This window comes from Suillus paluster (assembly GCF_016628075.1).
Source record: "Suillus paluster strain FC165 chromosome Unknown EDB91scaffold_62, whole genome shotgun sequence".
NCBI lineage: Eukaryota > Fungi > Basidiomycota > Agaricomycetes > Boletales > Suillaceae > Suillus > Suillus paluster.
This window is the reverse complement of record NW_024537622.1, coordinates 207,931-224,709: the sequence shown is the minus strand read 5'-3', so window position 1 is coordinate 224,709 and position 16,779 is coordinate 207,931. Positions and strand designations below refer to the sequence as shown.

Genomic DNA, 16,779 nt, shown 5'->3' with positions numbered 1-16,779 from the left:
AGCGCTCTGTTTCAATTCGTTCTAACGGTAACACCTTTCCCTTGTCTCAACAACTAGATCGAAACTCGGAGATGGCGTATTTTGTCTGCCCTTCAGCCTTTGGTGGGTACAGTTCCTCGCATTAATCCTCGCCACTCTCAAGAATCTGCAATAGGTTGGCAAGGGAACATGGTTCCCTGCTGCGAAAAGAATCATTCAGACTGGTATTGGTCAGTTTCCGACTGCGTGGACAGCTACAATTTTACCAACAAGAGGCAGCTACCATTATCGTCCTCGAATATGCTGCTTTCCTCCAGCATGACGAGGAACTGGGGTTCATTAAGTCTGCCGTGGACTATTATGTGAAATCTCCTACGGCTGTCGCTGTGGAGAAAGTCGTGACGGAAATTGCTAGTAGAGGCTATGAGAAAGAGGAGACGAAGAAGAAGATTCTTGAGTTCATCCTTGCAAATCGCCTGTGTACGTCCCTAGCCTCGTTTCCAACCCGGAACTTGAAGTTGACCAACTGTCCGCAGCAAAGGAATTGACAGTGAAGAAGTAGATGACGTTCGAGCCAAGTTCCATGCTTTCTAATGCCCCCCCCCGTGCTATTCCGTGTTGTGTACAATACCAAGCACGCCAGCTGCTTTCAAAGTTTCGAGGCTCGTTCCCATACTGTGTACTATACCAAGCACTCCAGCTTCAACTGCTGAGCGCTGCAGACTGTACTACCGGGTTTCAACACCCTTTTTTCAGATCTCATCATCTCGTCGTCTGTTTTGTCACACCGTGTATTGAACTCACGTCAAGTGATTATTGAACTAAACGCTGGTATCCAACAACTGAAGCTACCGCCGTATTCCCGCCAGCGTACGTCTATATACCAAGTGTCCCACTCCACCAGGAGGCCAATGTCGCCTGCACGGGCCGCGACGAGATGCGCCGCGCAGTCCTCAACGTCTCACACGCAACCTGGTTCTCCGAAGATGTAGCCTTTCATAGCGCACAAGAAAAACCTTTACGAAGAAGGACCCCATCGCAGCGAAGAACACCACGAGTCGATGCAGGTAGACGCCACAGGAAGAGGGAGAACGAGATGCCTGCTGCACCGCTGCACAAAGCGTCGAGGGAAAATGTGTTCTTTTGGAATATTGTTTTCTACGTACTTTGCGACTTTTCGACGTGCATTGTTCTATTTATTTTACTGGTCTTACATTCCTAACATGCCGCTACAAGGCATTCATATTCTTCCAACACCTCAGCGCCTATATCAACCTCTCAAACCACCCCGTCGCTACAGCATACCAGTTCCTCACAGAACTCGCTCAAATCGATGACAGTGCTGCTCATGCAGACCATTTTTATGATGGGATTGACCAGCATGTGTTTGAGGAGTAGATGCAATATACGTCGTGTAGGTGCATTTCTTCTGCGTGTTGTTTTGTGGAATGGGGTGTCGACTCAGATATTGAGTGATAGGATGCATATCGGATATATATACGATTGATACGGTAATCGGGTCGTTGACTGAGCAGGTGCAGTTTTCAGTCCTCCAGTATCTCGATTTTATGGGTCGTTTTTTTGGTGTGGGGTAAGTCCAGTTTGCAGTCGGCTGATGCTAGGAGTCAAGGGCTCTTTTCTTTTGGGCGCGATCGGGCGATACAAGTACCGAACGATCCAGGACCAGCTTAATAGTCGGAGGTTTGCGGATAATCTTCTTGAGCCCGATGAGAATATTTTCCGAGTGGGTTGGGTGCGTTTGTTACCTCCCTCACTGCACTGTCGAGTGTTTAATGTTCATGTGTTGTCAGGACAGCTCACAGACACGAAGACAATACCGATACACTTACTCGAAGACATTGGCGGAGAGGTGGCCGGCATATGTGGATTCGTTCATGCCTGGTGTGTGTTTGTGGTGGGTGTTGTGGTGTTGGGTTTATTCATTTGTGGTCTTTGTAGAGTCCTGTGACGGATGGGATGTTGCAGTCTTTGTGTTAGGCATCAGTTTCCTCGCAAGTACATACCCTCCTCCGCAACCTTCCCACACACACAAACACTGATGATTGTGTTGCTTTTGCTTTGCAGGAATGTACCCCTAAGTTACAGCCAATGCACCAGCCGTACTCGCGCGTAGCGCACTGGAAATGAAAGTATGCGTGTGGACATACCGCTTGTTTTTGTATCGAGTATGAAGGATTTTTTGCGGTGGAGCCCGTCCCAGGAGGATTTGGAAGCGAGTTTTGGTGCGGGTGATGGACGAGAATTGGCGAGTGAGAGGCGGTGGTTAGAGAAGATGCGGGCGGGGGAGGGGTCTTCTAGTTTGAGTGCGCACTGCGGATGGTGTGAAGGACGACACCTGTGCAGACTCGGAAGGAGCAGTTGGTGCTGGTGCTGGTGCTGGTGTTGGTGGTTGTAGTATCGTGCATATGATTAATTATCTTGGTATTGATTTTACTACTTGGACGCGAACTGGTTTGTTTACCGTTGTATATGGCCTGGTATCCAATTATCCTCACTTACCCATAGCATGCATGTGGGAAAACTCCTTCCGGACATCCCTGTCGCACGTATACTTGTGGTCCTCATACATCCTTATGAACTTCTTCACAAACATCCGAGTTCCTCAGATGATCGAGGACGTAAAGGACTTACAGAACGGTCTATTCGTAAGCCGAGACATTTACCACTTCATGGGGACGACTCTTATACTTTTACCAGTACGTGCGAACTTGTTTTGATTATACTCCAGTGCCCTCGTTTTTTTTATTACAGATACCGAACGCATATATGGACCGGGATGACATCAACTACCTCCCCCATGGCGACTGTCATATCATGCTGCATGATCTCGATCCCCCACCGAACCCACCACCCATCTATAACATCATCGTACATAACGGTAGTCTATTCCGTGTTGCGCCCCATGATTGGCCCCCGAACTTGCCCTTCGAAGCTGTATACGCTTCAGCAATGATGAAGTCATGGGGACTTGCGGCATTCACTGAGTAGGTAGTCCCTGCTTGGAGCCCCGAACTGTATGGTGGTGTGCCCATCTCCACTCGTGATGGGCGGCTAGTCATGATGCCGCTTGAAAAACCACGTGTTGACGCCAAGCGCCAGCGGAATAACGAAGCCCGACATGCGCGGCGGAGGAATGCCTCTGTACGAGATGAAATAGATGTCCTCCTGGCGTTGTCGTATCTTGTTCGTAGGAATAAGGTTGGTTCCACAAACGTGGAGACGGAACAGGACAGTAATCGTGATGAAGCGGTGCGATTGAAGGTACAGGGATGGTTGTTCTTAGTGCGAGAACAGTGCTGCGTAGATGTCTCCGGTAAGTGATCCATATCCCCGATACCTTCATACCTCAAATGTTTTCTCTGCATCATATACTAATATGCTTCCTCTCTATCCGTTTGGTCGCACTTCCCGTAGACTCTGCCACGCTTCTCTGGGCACCCCTTGTTGTTTTTCCCATGTCCCCGCACATTTCTCTACGCAGTATCTTGTTCGTTTTTCTTCGCACAAGTCGTTCGTATCCCGCACACTCCCAGCCTTCGATCCACATCCTCGACGCAGCTCATATTTTATTCTATTTTCCAGTTTGTTTCAGTAGTCAAATCTACATCAATTCACAACACATAATCATACATTGTCAATACTTTGGAGCCCGGCCTCGCATCCGCTTCGAGTTCACCCTCTTGCCTGCGAGTTCGACCTACGTCTTCCACAATATATTGCAGAATTGTTAGTAGTAAGTAAGAGAAAACCACTTAGAATAGGTCCTCTTGTCCTCTCACACGACGAGCTGTGCAAGCAATCACTTGTAAAAACGACAAGTATATCAACTTTTTGCGTTTTAAGCTTTTAAGGTGTATGATGACAAAGCGAATATCATTGGTGAGTCTGTCCCAAGTCACAGTACTAGTGTCAGCCTAGATTGCATTCGTGGTCAGACAAGATGACGTTGTCTCAAGCATTAAAACCTGGTCTTGTGGCCCCTCCTCTCTTACCTTAGTCACACCTGCAAGATGAAGCTTCCTGCCATCTGTGCACTTTTCGTCGTCGCGGTTGTTGGATCACCCACTCCTCCATCTAGCGCTCGTTCCAACATAGGCCGCACACAACGCATTCTCCTCAACACCGCTGGTAGCAACTCAAAAGCGGTTGATGCGGAGAGACAGCTTGATTATGTATCTGAGTATGTCTTCCTCTATCCACCAAATTCATCAGGCTGACGTGAACTAGGAAGTACGCTGCCACCATGAGGGCCTACGAACGGAACACAGGATCTCCCCACCCGTTGAGTAGTCACTTCAACGTTCGGCCGGTGGCGAAGCGGGCTACGAATGGAAGTGTACCCCTCACAAATTACAATGCAGACCTTTGGTACGGCTCGATCGAAGTTGGCACGCCTCCGAAACAATTTACAGGTTCGTTTATCATCGACACTGTGACACGACACAGTCTGATTCTGAAATTCTGAAGTGGTGTTTGACACTGGCAGTGCAGACCTCTGAGTTTTCCCGGAAGTGTATTCCTTCATTTCCAAGCTGACAACGCTACTACTTGCAGTCCTTCCATCTGTGAAATGCACGGCAACCTGTGACGGACATAAAAAATACGACCCCGCTGTGTCCTCTTTGGCCAAAGATTCTGGGGAGCCGTTCATACTCGTCTACGGCTCTGGAGAGACGGTGGGCGAAGAGTACTCTGATGTCGTTTCTATTGGGGGCTACAGAGTTAGTTGCCCAACGTGTTTATTTCTGTTCTACCAATATAGCTTGTCAGGCCAATAATCAGACTCTCGGCGCCGCATCGGCATATTCGCCAGCGTTCAGGTAACTACCTGAATTACCCCCCTGATGGTCTCTGGCTTGGCATTCAGCGAAATCTCGGAGTTCCAGGGATCGCCACTTGTCGAGACATTGAGCGAGAGCGGTCAACTGCCACAAAGTGTCCTGGGGTTCAAGCTGTCCACTACCACAGGAGATAGCGAAATACTCATCGGAGGAACAAACACGAACCTCTACCGCTCCGACACACTCACGTATATTCCTGTGACAAAGAGGGGCTACTGGCAGGTGGAGCTAAGCAGCATTTCGAGGTCGGGGCAGAAGATCAATAGGTCGCACTCTGTTCCTGCGATCATCGATACCAGGACCACCCTCGTCATCATGTCTGATTCAGTCGCACAACGTTACTACGCGAACATATCTGGCGCTATACCCCACCCGGTGGGCGCATATACGTACTGGACAAGTAAGCATGTCACCTATTTCACCATCATCAATTTTGATCAATATTTGCGTCTGCGCAGTTCCGTGCAATAGCATGGATTCAGCCGTGCCTACATTCACGTTTGGCGGACGCACCTTCACAGTATCTGCGCAGACGTTCAACCTCGGGCCAGACACCAATTCAAGCGATTGCATGGCTGGGATCGCTTCGTCTTCAGCATTGAGTGCGTATAGCCTGTATCTCCATGACATTGGTGTTCATGCTCTAGATTTCACAATCAAAATTCCGTTCTCACCAAATACGATAGGTTCTTCAACCGCGTAAATCGTACTCTGGACGAATCCTCTGTCGCGGAATTGAGCCCCAACGCCGTCAAGGAACTCGTCAAGAACAAAGCAGACACCGATTTAAAGGAAATCTGCATAGGATCCTAGAGAAATTCGCAGGGTTGGATATTCTACACCTTTTCTCATCACACGTTCGACGAGATCTTGGGGAGTACCTGGACTCTGGGTAGAACTCTGCGATGAATTTGAAGGATCAGGTTCGAGGTTCGATGGCGGGCGTAAGCTTAGATTCGTTCGTGTCGGTACGTGCTGCATACGAGTATCGTTGGGATGTTGGATTTATGTGCTTTGCAAAGTGTAAGGATTCCATATTATCTACACGCCGACCAGGCCTTCAGATGGAGACGCGATCAGCACGTCCACGTAACTCAACCGACGCGAAGAGCTTTACTCTTCACATCCGAGTTACGTGGATACATTCCCCTATATCTCCTTTCATCTCTTTCTCGTTACTTTACTACTGCTCACACTTCACTATCCCTTTCTTTGACAGAGTACTTTCACTTCACCATATGCTCTTCACGCCGATTCCGGCCTAGTCAACTACTCGAAAACGTATATATACCCCCCATGTACTCTCATATCTAACAGCGAATCCTATATTCAGATCCCCGCTCCAAGCACGACCGAAAGCCTCATAGAAACTCTCCACCTTATACGTTTACCGACTCGTCTCGAATACCTTTGCACTCGTCTCTTACTCTCTTCGTTTCGTTACATTTCCCCTTCGAACTCTTTACAAGCCTTACAAAAGTCCCGTCACGGAATGAGTATATTCCTTCGGAAGTATGCGCTCCTCCTCTGTGATTGGCTATACAGCCGCCAGCATGCTGCCATGCGTGGCCGCGTTGCTGAGGCTTGCTAGTGGAGGTCCGACGTGGATCGACTCCGAATCGTTATTTACTTCCCTTATTTATTTATTTTGAATCCATGTTTATTGTCCGTTGGGGCTGCGCCCTACAGTAGACGATACGTGTCATACGTACTTCCGCTTCCCTCATGATTGCTCTACGCCTGCATCCGATCAGCGCTGTCCAGATGACAAACTTCCCGCTCTCAGGCTGTGCCAGATTCAATCGTTCTTCGCCTGTTTGTACATACCGGTCTCAAGAAGCCTTCCTCCAAATTAAAAGACCCTTTGATCAACGCACTGTTCGTTTTTTTATTGCCTGAGTCATTACATTACTAATCTCCGTTCGTCTTAATCGGAGCTTGCTCTTCAGTGTTCGTATTCATCAGCCAAGCACCAATCGCATCCTATCTGTCACCAAATCAGAACCTTCGCCATATATTCTCTGAAGGCTAGCAAGTGGGAAGTAATGCATATGAGTCGAGCTTTCCCACTAGGTATTCCGTGGTCTTACCACGAGAGCCGTGATACAAAAATCTATCTGACCCACATTTTACATTCTGAACCAACTAAATAAAGCATAAACCGTTTGGGCACCACGCGTTTGGGCACCACGCTGGTACTATTTATGCGGTGGGAAAGCACAAGTCAAGTGGGTACTCTATCATCAGAATGACTGATAGCTGATTATGTGTTCACATCCTAGCCTTCTGTCGTTGTTGTACTATCACAAGGTGTAATTCGATTGTTCGTTCAGTGCTTTAAAGGTCACACCCAGTGTCATTTATATCTCGACACCCGTGCTATACTCGCCTTCACCTTCACCTGGTGTACGGCCATGACTTCAGAAGACCTTCATGCAATCTCCGCTGACTGGCTCAAAAGGCTAGATAACGCGTCATCTACCGGAGATGTTAAATCATTTGTCAGCCATTTCCTTTCGGACGGGTGGTTCAGAGGTCAGCGTTGGTCCAAGCGGCTGAGCTGCGTTAACAAGTACTGTCAGATCTTCTTTGTTTTTCTTGGAATTTCAGAACGCTATCAGGACCGGAAAAAATCCACGGATTTCTTTCGGAGGTGGTTGATGGAAAGTCGCGGCTGGAATATTCTGGTCTTCGTGACTTCAAGCTAGACGATCACACCGTCAATGCTCCTTCACCATTCAAATTACCAGGTCCGCGAGGGATTGAAGGAGTACAAGGTGCTTTCACCTTCAGCATTACAAAGCCGGCTGCACTCGGGCGCGGCTTCTTTCGTCTCACGCAAGATATCGATGGAAACTGGAAGGCTTTAACTCTTTTCACAAACATGCAGGACCTCGTGGGGTTCGAGGAATCCTCCACAGACCGACACGGCCTATATGAGGGTCGACAAATTACCTGGGAGGAGGACGTCGATGCAAAATTCCGTGCCATAGAGGCGGACCCCACAGTGTTAATTGGTGCGCTCTGTTTATCTGATTACCTGTGACGATCTGACAAGTCATAAACAGTTGGTGGTGGACAATCCGGCCTTACGTGTGCAGCGCGGTTGGGGAGGTTGGGCATCCGTACACTCGTAATCGAGAAACATACGCGTATTGGAGATTGCTGGCGACAACGGTATGCACAGAAATAAAGATCGTCCTCATTATTGAATAGACGCGAAATACAGATACCCGAACCTTACGTTGCATACTCCCGCATATCAAAGCTCCAGTATGTCTTATAATCATCTTTCTGCGAGCTTTGAACTAATTTATGACCTGCACAGTGCTTTACAGTCCCTATCCGTAGGTACATTTGGCAGTTCAAAGGTATTGGTTATCTCAATAATACTAGGACAAACTTCCCCAAGTACATTCCTAAGGGGAAACTTGCTAATTTCGTGGAGTCGTACGCTGTTAATCAGGAATTATGCATCTGGCTCTCGAGTATCGTCGCCTCAACTCCAGTGTACGACTCGTCATCCGCAAGATGGACTGTTGAAGTACAGCGTGGAGACCGGAAAGTAATCTTCAACCCAAAGCACCTGATACTTGCCACAGGAGGCGGGAGGCCTCATATTCCCACTTGGGATGGAATGTATGACTTTCGAGGAGCGTTGTATCATTCCGACTTCCATACAGATGCAGAGCAGTTCCGAGGCAAACGCGTTGTCGTTGTGGGTGCGGTCAGTCATATGCGAGCATTTATTGCTTGCACGTACTCACGAGACCGATAGGGCAACGCTAGTGGGGACATCTGTCAAGATTTTGTAGCACACGGTGCCGCTGAGGTGTGTGTTTGGCTGAAACAGATCATGGTCGTATTTCATATGACAAACAGGTAATAATTGTCCAAAGAAGCGCTACCTGCGTTGTATCCTCTTCCGCAGCAGAGGAAACCCACTTCAAGCTGCCTTTTTCTGACAACAACCCTATCGAAGAACTAGATTTCCGCACCAATTCACTGCCTTTAGCCTTCCTTCTGCAACTGATGAAATCAGGCGGGACACAACACGTGAAGATGCTCGACAAGGAACTCCACGAAGGTTTGCGCAAGGCTGGATTCAACTTAACTTGGGAACTTTCGCCCGGCGGTGGTGAGGTTGGGCTGGAAGGGTTTTTATTTAGCCGCGCTGCATCAGGAACTAGTGCGTTCGTATTTGTTGCTGAAATGGATGACGTTTCAAACACCCTACAGTGCTCGACATAGGCTGTGGTAAGCTAATCGTCGAAGGCAAAGTCAAGGTCTGACCCTGTATTAATTGTTGAGAGCCACGTCTGACAACTGCGACACACTCGTAGGTAAAGCAAGGTCAAGACATCAGTCACTTCGACGAAGACGGGATCAAGTTTAAAGATGGATCTAAGCTCTCAGCAGATGTTATCGTCCTAGCGTATGGCTGACTCGCGGCTTCTCGTTTATCTTTCTCAAGTATGGTGCAGTACAGGAAACGAACCCGTCATGAAGGGCACCAGAGCTCTTCTTGGCGACAAGATTACCGAACAACTTCCGCCTAAGGTGTGGGGCCTTGACTCAGAGGGAGAACTTAATCAGACGTATCGACCCTCTGGACATCCGGGACTTTGGTTCGCTATCGGTCCATTTGGAGTCTCGCGATTTTTCAGTAAACACTTGGTGAGCCTTCCTTCGTCGGTCCATATGTCTTCTGCTCAATACGATGATACAGGGTCTCCAGATCTTGGCACGAGAGCTTGGCATAGCATGAACGCTATAAATATACAAGTGATTGCCGCTGCGCGGTCCGTCTTGTCAAGGAGGATCAATCGATTCTATTCAATATTTGCTTCTACTACTAAGTAACAATTCATGATATCATAAGCAGCCGCGTGTCTGATATCTTTACTCACACTTAAGAGGGTGTCAAGCAGTCGCTGCTTCGCGAGGTAGAGAAATGTAAGTCCATGCTTATCTCCAGACTGTCTCGTACCAAAGCATTCGAATCAGCCGAACGCACATGTGGTTTGAGTCCATTCATTCCGCATCCCTGTTGCCCGAGGACTAGAGCCGTGGTCCTAAACTTCTCCAATACATGTGCTATGCTGTTATGAGTGCCCGCGGGGAATTATCCCTACCCCCAACAAACTCTTTGATGCCGTATACACTTCAGCAATGTTGAAGTCATGGGCACTCCCATATTTCGCTGCGCAGGTGTTCTCTCTTTGGAGTACTGAATTTTATGGTGGCGAACTCATCTACACTCGTGATGGGGGGCTAGAAAAAACACACGTCGATAAAGCACATTCTGATGTCAAGCAGCGCCAACGGAGGTCATAGCCCGATACCTTCACACCTCTATTTTTTCTCTGCTTCTGTCACACTTCTCTTGACCTCTTGTATTTCACGTATGTCATCTCTCGCACATTTCTCTACGTAGCATTTTGTTCGTTTTTCGCATGTCATTTGTATCTTGCACGGCTCTCCGCATTCCCAGTTTGACCTCCATACGTTGTCTCTCGCACGTTTGTGGCATATCCCGCACGTCTCTCAGCCTCCCATCCACATCCCGGACGCAAATTATATCATATATGTATTCTATTCGTCTTATCAGTCAATACGTATTATTACAATTCAATGTTTTGGCCTCATGGCGCACAATATCATTTGGCTCGTTGAAATTCATGTTATTTCGTGCACACTCGACGGGTTTCTTGGGGAGTAGCCAGTAGAGCTTTGCGATGAATTTAAAGGATCACGTATTTGGATGCAGTGGTGCACGTCCTACAAAGTTATCTTGAATACAAGTACGGTATCATCACACCTGCACATGAAGCACAACCAGGGTACAAGAGATATTCTCTTCAATAAGATGCGAGTGCCTTTTACGTTTTACGGTGCTGTCACCTCACTCTCGACGCTCAGTAATCAATGTCTTCCAAGTTTCCGCCAGATATGTCTAGTCAAGCCACCATTCAGTGAGAGATCGAGGTGACCGATACATGGACGCACCTCATCGTTCGTGTCCCTCAGGCTCGGCCTTTCCAACATGGCCTGCGCATACTTCATAAATTTGGCATACTTGGGCCCTTTCAACTCTTCCCCGAGTTTGATACCCTGCCCCACCGGGAACGCTCCGATGTCAGTCTCATAGGTGACCTTCAACCTCGAAAGGAGCGGCGCAATGCATGCGTCGGCAATGGTATAACAACCTCCGACGGCGAACTCGCCACTCTCCGACAGAAGCCCCTGGATTATTTCGACCCCTTTGAGATACCCGTCATAAGACTCTGTGCGACCGTACATCCACTCGTTACCTGGCTTATCAAAGTGGCGGTCCACGGTGTCCATGAAGAAAAGTACTTTAGCGCGCTCTACAGGGTCCTTGGGAAGTAGTCCGGACTCTGGGTAGAGCTCTGCGATGAATTGGAGGATCACGTTGGACTCTGCAAGTTTGAATGATAGAGGGGATGGGTCCTTGGGGTCGACGTCTGGACCACCGTAGGTGATTGTGGGTACCTGGATCCGAGGTAGGCGATAATCAAGTTGGAAAATTGGTGCGGACCTTGCCAATGGGGTTCACTTGAGCAGCGAACCACTTGGGTTTATTGAAGAGGTCGACTTGGTAAGCCTTGTACTCGATGTTTGCTTCCGCAAGTGCCAGCTCGATCTACAAGCAATGTTAATGACGAGCACCAGATCTTGAAGTGCACACTGACTCTGTGGCTGTAGGGAGAAAGCTGTGTTACCATAATTCCATTAGAGCGATTCTAGAGAACCTATGTAGTTGTCACTTCACCTTGTGTAAGTACAGAGTCAGTTGTTCAGGCATATTGAATTCAATTATCAGTGGTACCTTATCCGATTGATGCTTCAGCTTTTAAAGCATGCCGGGTTGAAGTTTTGTCATGTTTGCTAAGGACGCGTTCGTATCAAGGTTTCGGAAGACGCGTTCTTCTGATCTTTATCAGCACAGCACGTCGCGGTGCCTTTAGCCCCTATTCATTGTTGCTATGACTGCGCGTGTATCGAGTCACTCTTGTCATCTTAGCGAAGCGCGCCCAATCACGATTCACCCCTATTGATCGCAGCTTGTTTACGCAGTTTGAGTCATGAAGTTAGATGTGACCCACAGATCATATCGGAACTCTTCCAAGGTCAGTAAGGCTCATTGTTTGAAGGGCGGTGTTCTCATAAGTTGGGAATTAGAGTGCTTGTCCTGAATAGGGAGGTCTGTAAGGCGCAAAGTCGAACGGCATTGAATAACTCGATGATAATAAATATCCTCAATAAGTCGATGAGTCGTGCGGTGCAGCGGATCTCAGAATGATAGAAATGAATGAGCATAGCCTTTTTGTATGTCGCTGTACGCGCGCTACTATGCAGTGACAATGAACGGGAACTGATTCCCGATGATAGCGAATTGGTTACAATGCGGTTCGTGTAAACAGATCTTATGTCCAACAGAGAAACTAGTGCTGTAGATTAGCAATGACTTAGTGAGAACATTCATAGAAGATACTCGACGACATGCATGCATTAATATTGTACTTTTATGGGACCTTAGAATATCATCCAGCACCGTCTGAAACAATGGTCGAGACGGAATGAGCGAAGGAGTTTATCTCATGCTGCTGCTGCAACCGCCGCCGCCAATGGCTCAGTTATAGTAAGCTTCTCAAGAGCATCCTCGAATTGGTCGGCGTCGCTGTCGTCATCTTCCTCGTCGTCTTCTTCACTTTCCTCCGACGCAGACCCCTCGTCATCCGGAGGTTCGTCTTCGAAATCAAGCTGGCGCTCCTGTTAGTACATATCGCTGAAGAGAATCAGCACAACCTACTGGATCATAGACCACTCTAATGATTAGGCTGCAGCTTGGACACGTCGCGATATCCTCGCAATTGGCAAGCTGCTTGCGAGAGATCTCGAAGCGGTCGCCGCAGGGACAAGGATAATGATAGACGCCCTTTACCTCATCCCATACCATATCTTCAATTTCGATCTCGTCGTAGTAAGCCCCCATGATGGTTGCTTGATAGCTAGTCGATTAACTTGCGGCGAGTTTGTGAAACAGAACTGAGAAGATGGCAGAAATGCCGCTCTATCATAAGCCCACGTGACATTTGTTACTATGGTCAAGTTTGTTCCCGCGTCAGAGCGGTAATGACGAGGTCAGTCGTTCAAGTGATGGGATTTTTTTTCCCTTGCGCCATACGCGCGCCGCATAAAGGACTCGACCCTACTCGACCTACGTAATCTTGACTCGGTCTTGATCAACTTATGCATCACAGTGCCACAACATCGATGACGCAAACTTGGTATCAGCAGCGCTCGGCAGTCGTCATGATCATGAATTGCATAGTGGTGTGTTTTTGCAGTGTTGGTCTTGACATAGTTGCATTTACCTTACCTATTTCTTTGCATTAGTATGATACTATAGCTCGTAGAGATGAGCATGAGCCAAGGACTTGGGAACAGTCAAGGACGCACAAGTTGGATAGAGATCAAGGGGTGCTTGCAGGTGTCGCATACAGATGTTGACTGTTGCGTGGGCGAGGTGAGTTACCAGTTTGCTGCGTTTGAATTTCCCATGGGCAGTCACACACCTACATGGGTAGGCCTGAGGTAGGCTCGTGTAACGTGTTAGATTCATGACTACATGATGGAACTCGGGAATGTTATTCATCCCCGTAATATAAATTTCGCGATGATACAAGCGCCAGATGGTGGTATGCATGCCATTGTTATGCTCCGCCGAGTTCGCCACTCGCTGACGCAAAACCCTTGAATGTGATCAGATGTGACCCTAGTCTCAAATGATCTTAGCTGGTGGCCGGTCATCGCAAACTTGTTCCATGTGGCCTGATAATGTTGGGTATGCTCAAATTTTGATAATCTCATCTCCGCGACTTTCGTAATGTCATGTCCGCGGCCAAAAGTGACATTTTCTTCTGATGTGATCAGAAGCGAGGACACTCAAGAGGACAAAAAATTGTCGGATCAGGGGCGACCACCGAGGGACGTCCAGGGGTGTGGGGCGACTACACCCCTTCGCCGTTCGGGGCACGACCGGAAAATCTATCTGCTGACAATCAAGAAAAACTGTTCATATTCTCGACGCTCGTTTGATTCTCGCCCAACCACCGCACGACAGCACATCGACGTTTCTCATTAGTACCTATTGCTAATACTGTCAGGATGACATCTGAATCCGAGCCTCGAACACTTCATAAAGAAGAGGCCACCCTCCAGGAGGACAAAGTCTCAGTTGTGTTGGAAGGTGGTCGGATTGCTTGGGCCACTGCTTTTGGATCGTGAGAAATTCGAATTTGGACAGAGCAACTGGTTCTTACTCGAAGTTCTACTTAGGTTCCTTGTACAGTTCTGCGGGTTGGGGTGAGTCTGGTGCCGGCGTTGGCAAGGAATGGCTCTGACTGAAGTTTAAAAGTTATACCACTTCATTTGGGATCTATCAAGGTAAGTTGTTGCACATGAAAGCGAGCATGGAACATTCAGGGTCTTCACCCTCCAGACTTCTATACCCAGCATTACCTCACAAATGAGACATCATCTGCTATATCGTGAGTTTTTACTTGCATTTTCATCGCGGATATCCTCAAGGTATCGTGTAGATGGATCGGGAGCTTGAATGCGTTTTTAATCGATGCCGTGGGCCTTGTATCAGGTTCACTATATGATAGAGGATATTTGTGAGTGTAACTTTGTGGGAGGTTCTCGACGACGTTCAGCAATCTTAACTAGTTACCATCTCATGATTTCCGGCTCACTTCTGCAGAGTTTCTCTCTATTCATGTTGTCTTTGTCAAAACCCGATCAGTACTACCAGGTAACGTCACTCCCCGACTTTATAATCTCATTTTCTGACTTAGTTTAGATATTCCTCTCTCAAGGCTTAGGCTTGGGTGTCGCGACGGGGCTTATGTATATCCCAAGCATGGCTATCGTCTCGCATCATTTCCAAGAGAGACGCACACTAGTTATGACGTTCGCCGCTTCGGGCTCGTCGCTGGGTGCCATCATCCATCCGATTATACTCAATAACCTCCTGAAAGACCCTGTTGGCTTCGCCAATGGCGTCCGTGCAAGTGCAGGGTTCGTCAGCGCACTCCTTTTAATCGCATGTTTGTGCATGCGAACTCGCCTTGGTTCGCTGCCGACACCGGTGAACTATATTGCGGCAGCTAGAAAATGTATTCGTGATGTACCGTTTACTTTCATGATGGCAGGGTGAGATCTGCAATATAACTTCTCGAATTCCTGCAAATAACCATCCTGCAGGAGCTTCCTTTTCCAGATCGGCTTCTTCTACCCGTTATTCTTCTTTCAACTGGACTCTATTAAGCATGGTAACAATATTACCTTTTCATCTTATTCTGTAGGTTCAAGTACTGCGCAAGCGATCTTTCTGCTGACAAGACCCCTAGCTAGTGATTCTAAATGCGTCTAGTTGTATAGGACGAGTCACATCAGGGTTTATTGCGGCGTTCACAGGGGTCCCGAACTTAGCCATCATCGCGACAATTTCGTGCAGCATGCTCATCTTGGGCATGATTGGGTTGAGTAGTATGGCCAGCGTCGTTGTTCTTTGCATACTTTATGGCTATTGTTCAGGGCTGTGTAAGTAGTCTTTTTCCATCGTGTTTCAGATGGGTTCATCAGCCATGCAGTCATTGCGATCGGGGGACCACTGATGGCTGCTTTAACGCCAGACCTTTCCGAGCTTGGGTGAGTGGTAGTTTCAATTTGGATGTACGAACAACCTGATCTGGATCGTAGTGCGCGAATGGGCATCGCTCTCTTCAGTGTTGGTGCGTATTGTCATATTATAATTACTTGTATATTGTTCAAACTCGCACGCGGTTACTGTGCAGGATTTGGAAGTTTGATTGGTAGGTACAGTTGTGTCGTTTTTGCTTCAAATTCTAAGCCTTTATCTAGGAACCCCCTTATCTGGCGCTCTGCTGACATCTAATTATACCTGGTGGAAATCATCTCTGTTCTCTGGGGTGAGTTGACCACGACTACCGTTTTCTCTATAATTCAAGTCAAGTCCAATTAACTGGATAATAGATTGTTTCACTGGCTGGTGGCATGATGTATGTCATCATGCGATTTACGTTTGTGAGAAGGCAGATCGAGGATAAACGTATTGGTCAACTTGACATATAATCATTAAAAAACCAGCCAACTCCCTCTAAGTAATATGTGCCTGTATTTGCTGTGTTGCAGTTCTCCGAATCATTCCATGATTTGAATATTAATGCAAATGTGTTATCAGAAGGTTCAGCACTTAGTGCTGAGTGCTGAATCTGCTGATAGCAGCGCTCGGCGTGACTCGTCCTATAAAACTGGATGCATTTTAAATCACTAGCTAGTGATCTTGTCAGCAGGCAAATCGCTTGCGCAGTACTGGCACCCACAGAGTAAGATGTAAAGGTAACGCTGATACCATGTTTAACAGAGTCGAGTTGAAAGAAGAATCTCGGGCAAAAGAAGCCGGTCTGGAAAAGGAAGCCCCTGCAGGATAGTCTTTTGGAGGAATTCGAGAAGGTGTGTTACATGTCTCACCCTGCCACCATGAGAGTATATGGTACATCACGAAGACAAGTCAGAAAATGAGATTATAAAGTCGGGGAGTGACGTTACCTAGTAGTACTGATCTAAAGACATCATGAATAGAGAGAAACTCTGCAGAAGTGATCCGGCAATCATGAGATGGTGGCTACTTAAGATTGCTGAACGTCGTCGAGAGCCTCCAACAAAGTTACAGTCACAAATATCTTCGATCAAATAGTGAACCTGATACAAGGCCCACAGCGCTGATTAAAAATGCATTCAAGCTCCCGATCCATCTACACGATACCTTGAGGATATCCGCCATGAAAACGCAAGCAGAAACTCACGAAATGGTAGATGTCTC

The 16,779-nt window shown here is 47.6% G+C and overlaps 6 protein-coding genes across 6 annotated transcripts; 4 read left to right on the top strand and 2 right to left on the bottom strand.

The window, feature by feature from the left end:
- Positions 1-2,573: 2,573 nt before the first annotated feature.
- Positions 2,574-2,988, top strand: EDB91DRAFT_1252093 (uncharacterized protein; the record flags this gene model as incomplete). The annotated part of the gene is made up of 2 exons (XM_041323461.1): positions 2,574-2,696; positions 2,752-2,988. The coding sequence occupies 2 exons, from the start codon at positions 2,574-2,576 to the stop codon at positions 2,986-2,988; spliced, it is 360 nt and encodes a 119-aa protein (XP_041173637.1).
- A 1,022-nt stretch (positions 2,989-4,010) lies between these two features.
- EDB91DRAFT_1252092 (aspartic peptidase domain-containing protein) lies at positions 4,011-5,654 on the top strand (the record flags this gene model as incomplete). The annotated part of the gene is made up of 7 exons (XM_041323460.1): positions 4,011-4,180; positions 4,228-4,412; positions 4,555-4,721; positions 4,771-4,820; positions 4,868-5,241; positions 5,300-5,456; positions 5,528-5,654. The coding sequence occupies 7 exons, from the start codon at positions 4,011-4,013 to the stop codon at positions 5,652-5,654; spliced, it is 1,230 nt and encodes a 409-aa protein (XP_041173636.1).
- Positions 5,655-7,620: 1,966 nt separating this feature from the next.
- On the top strand, positions 7,621-9,692 carry EDB91DRAFT_1153973 (uncharacterized protein; the record flags this gene model as incomplete). The annotated part of the gene is made up of 11 exons (XM_041319543.1): positions 7,621-7,858; positions 7,910-8,018; positions 8,071-8,117; positions 8,170-8,188; positions 8,238-8,568; positions 8,620-8,673; positions 8,724-9,030; positions 9,081-9,127; positions 9,185-9,276; positions 9,326-9,518; positions 9,571-9,692. Coding segments are annotated over exons 1-11 (1,366 nt in total), but the record flags the coding sequence as incomplete, so codon positions are not given.
- Positions 9,693-10,498: 806 nt separating this feature from the next.
- EDB91DRAFT_1153965 (thioredoxin-like protein) lies at positions 10,499-11,774 on the bottom strand. The gene is made up of 5 exons (XM_041319542.1): positions 11,638-11,774; positions 11,558-11,578; positions 11,404-11,508; positions 10,851-11,357; positions 10,499-10,797 (listed from the first exon to the last, which is right to left on the bottom strand). The coding sequence occupies exons 1-5, from the start codon at positions 11,668-11,670 to the stop codon at positions 10,747-10,749; spliced, it is 717 nt and encodes a 238-aa protein (XP_041173634.1). The 5' UTR covers positions 11,671-11,774; the 3' UTR covers positions 10,499-10,746.
- A 489-nt stretch (positions 11,775-12,263) lies between these two features.
- On the bottom strand, positions 12,264-13,201 carry EDB91DRAFT_1330356 (zf-CSL-domain-containing protein). The gene is made up of 3 exons (XM_041325354.1): positions 13,167-13,201; positions 12,679-13,009; positions 12,264-12,629 (listed from the first exon to the last, which is right to left on the bottom strand). The coding sequence occupies exons 2-3, from the start codon at positions 12,859-12,861 to the stop codon at positions 12,465-12,467; spliced, it is 348 nt and encodes a 115-aa protein (XP_041173633.1). The 5' UTR covers positions 12,862-13,009; positions 13,167-13,201; the 3' UTR covers positions 12,264-12,464.
- Positions 13,202-14,036: 835 nt separating this feature from the next.
- EDB91DRAFT_1349309 (MFS general substrate transporter) lies at positions 14,037-16,079 on the top strand (the record flags this gene model as incomplete). The annotated part of the gene is made up of 14 exons (XM_041326011.1): positions 14,037-14,152; positions 14,208-14,234; positions 14,287-14,315; positions 14,371-14,419; positions 14,471-14,548; positions 14,601-14,685; positions 14,734-15,086; positions 15,138-15,234; positions 15,284-15,476; positions 15,527-15,584; positions 15,636-15,667; positions 15,731-15,748; positions 15,798-15,865; positions 15,930-16,079. The coding sequence occupies 14 exons, from the start codon at positions 14,037-14,039 to the stop codon at positions 16,026-16,028; spliced, it is 1,302 nt and encodes a 433-aa protein (XP_041173632.1). The 3' UTR covers positions 16,029-16,079.
- Between the last annotated feature and the right edge of the window lie 700 nt (positions 16,080-16,779).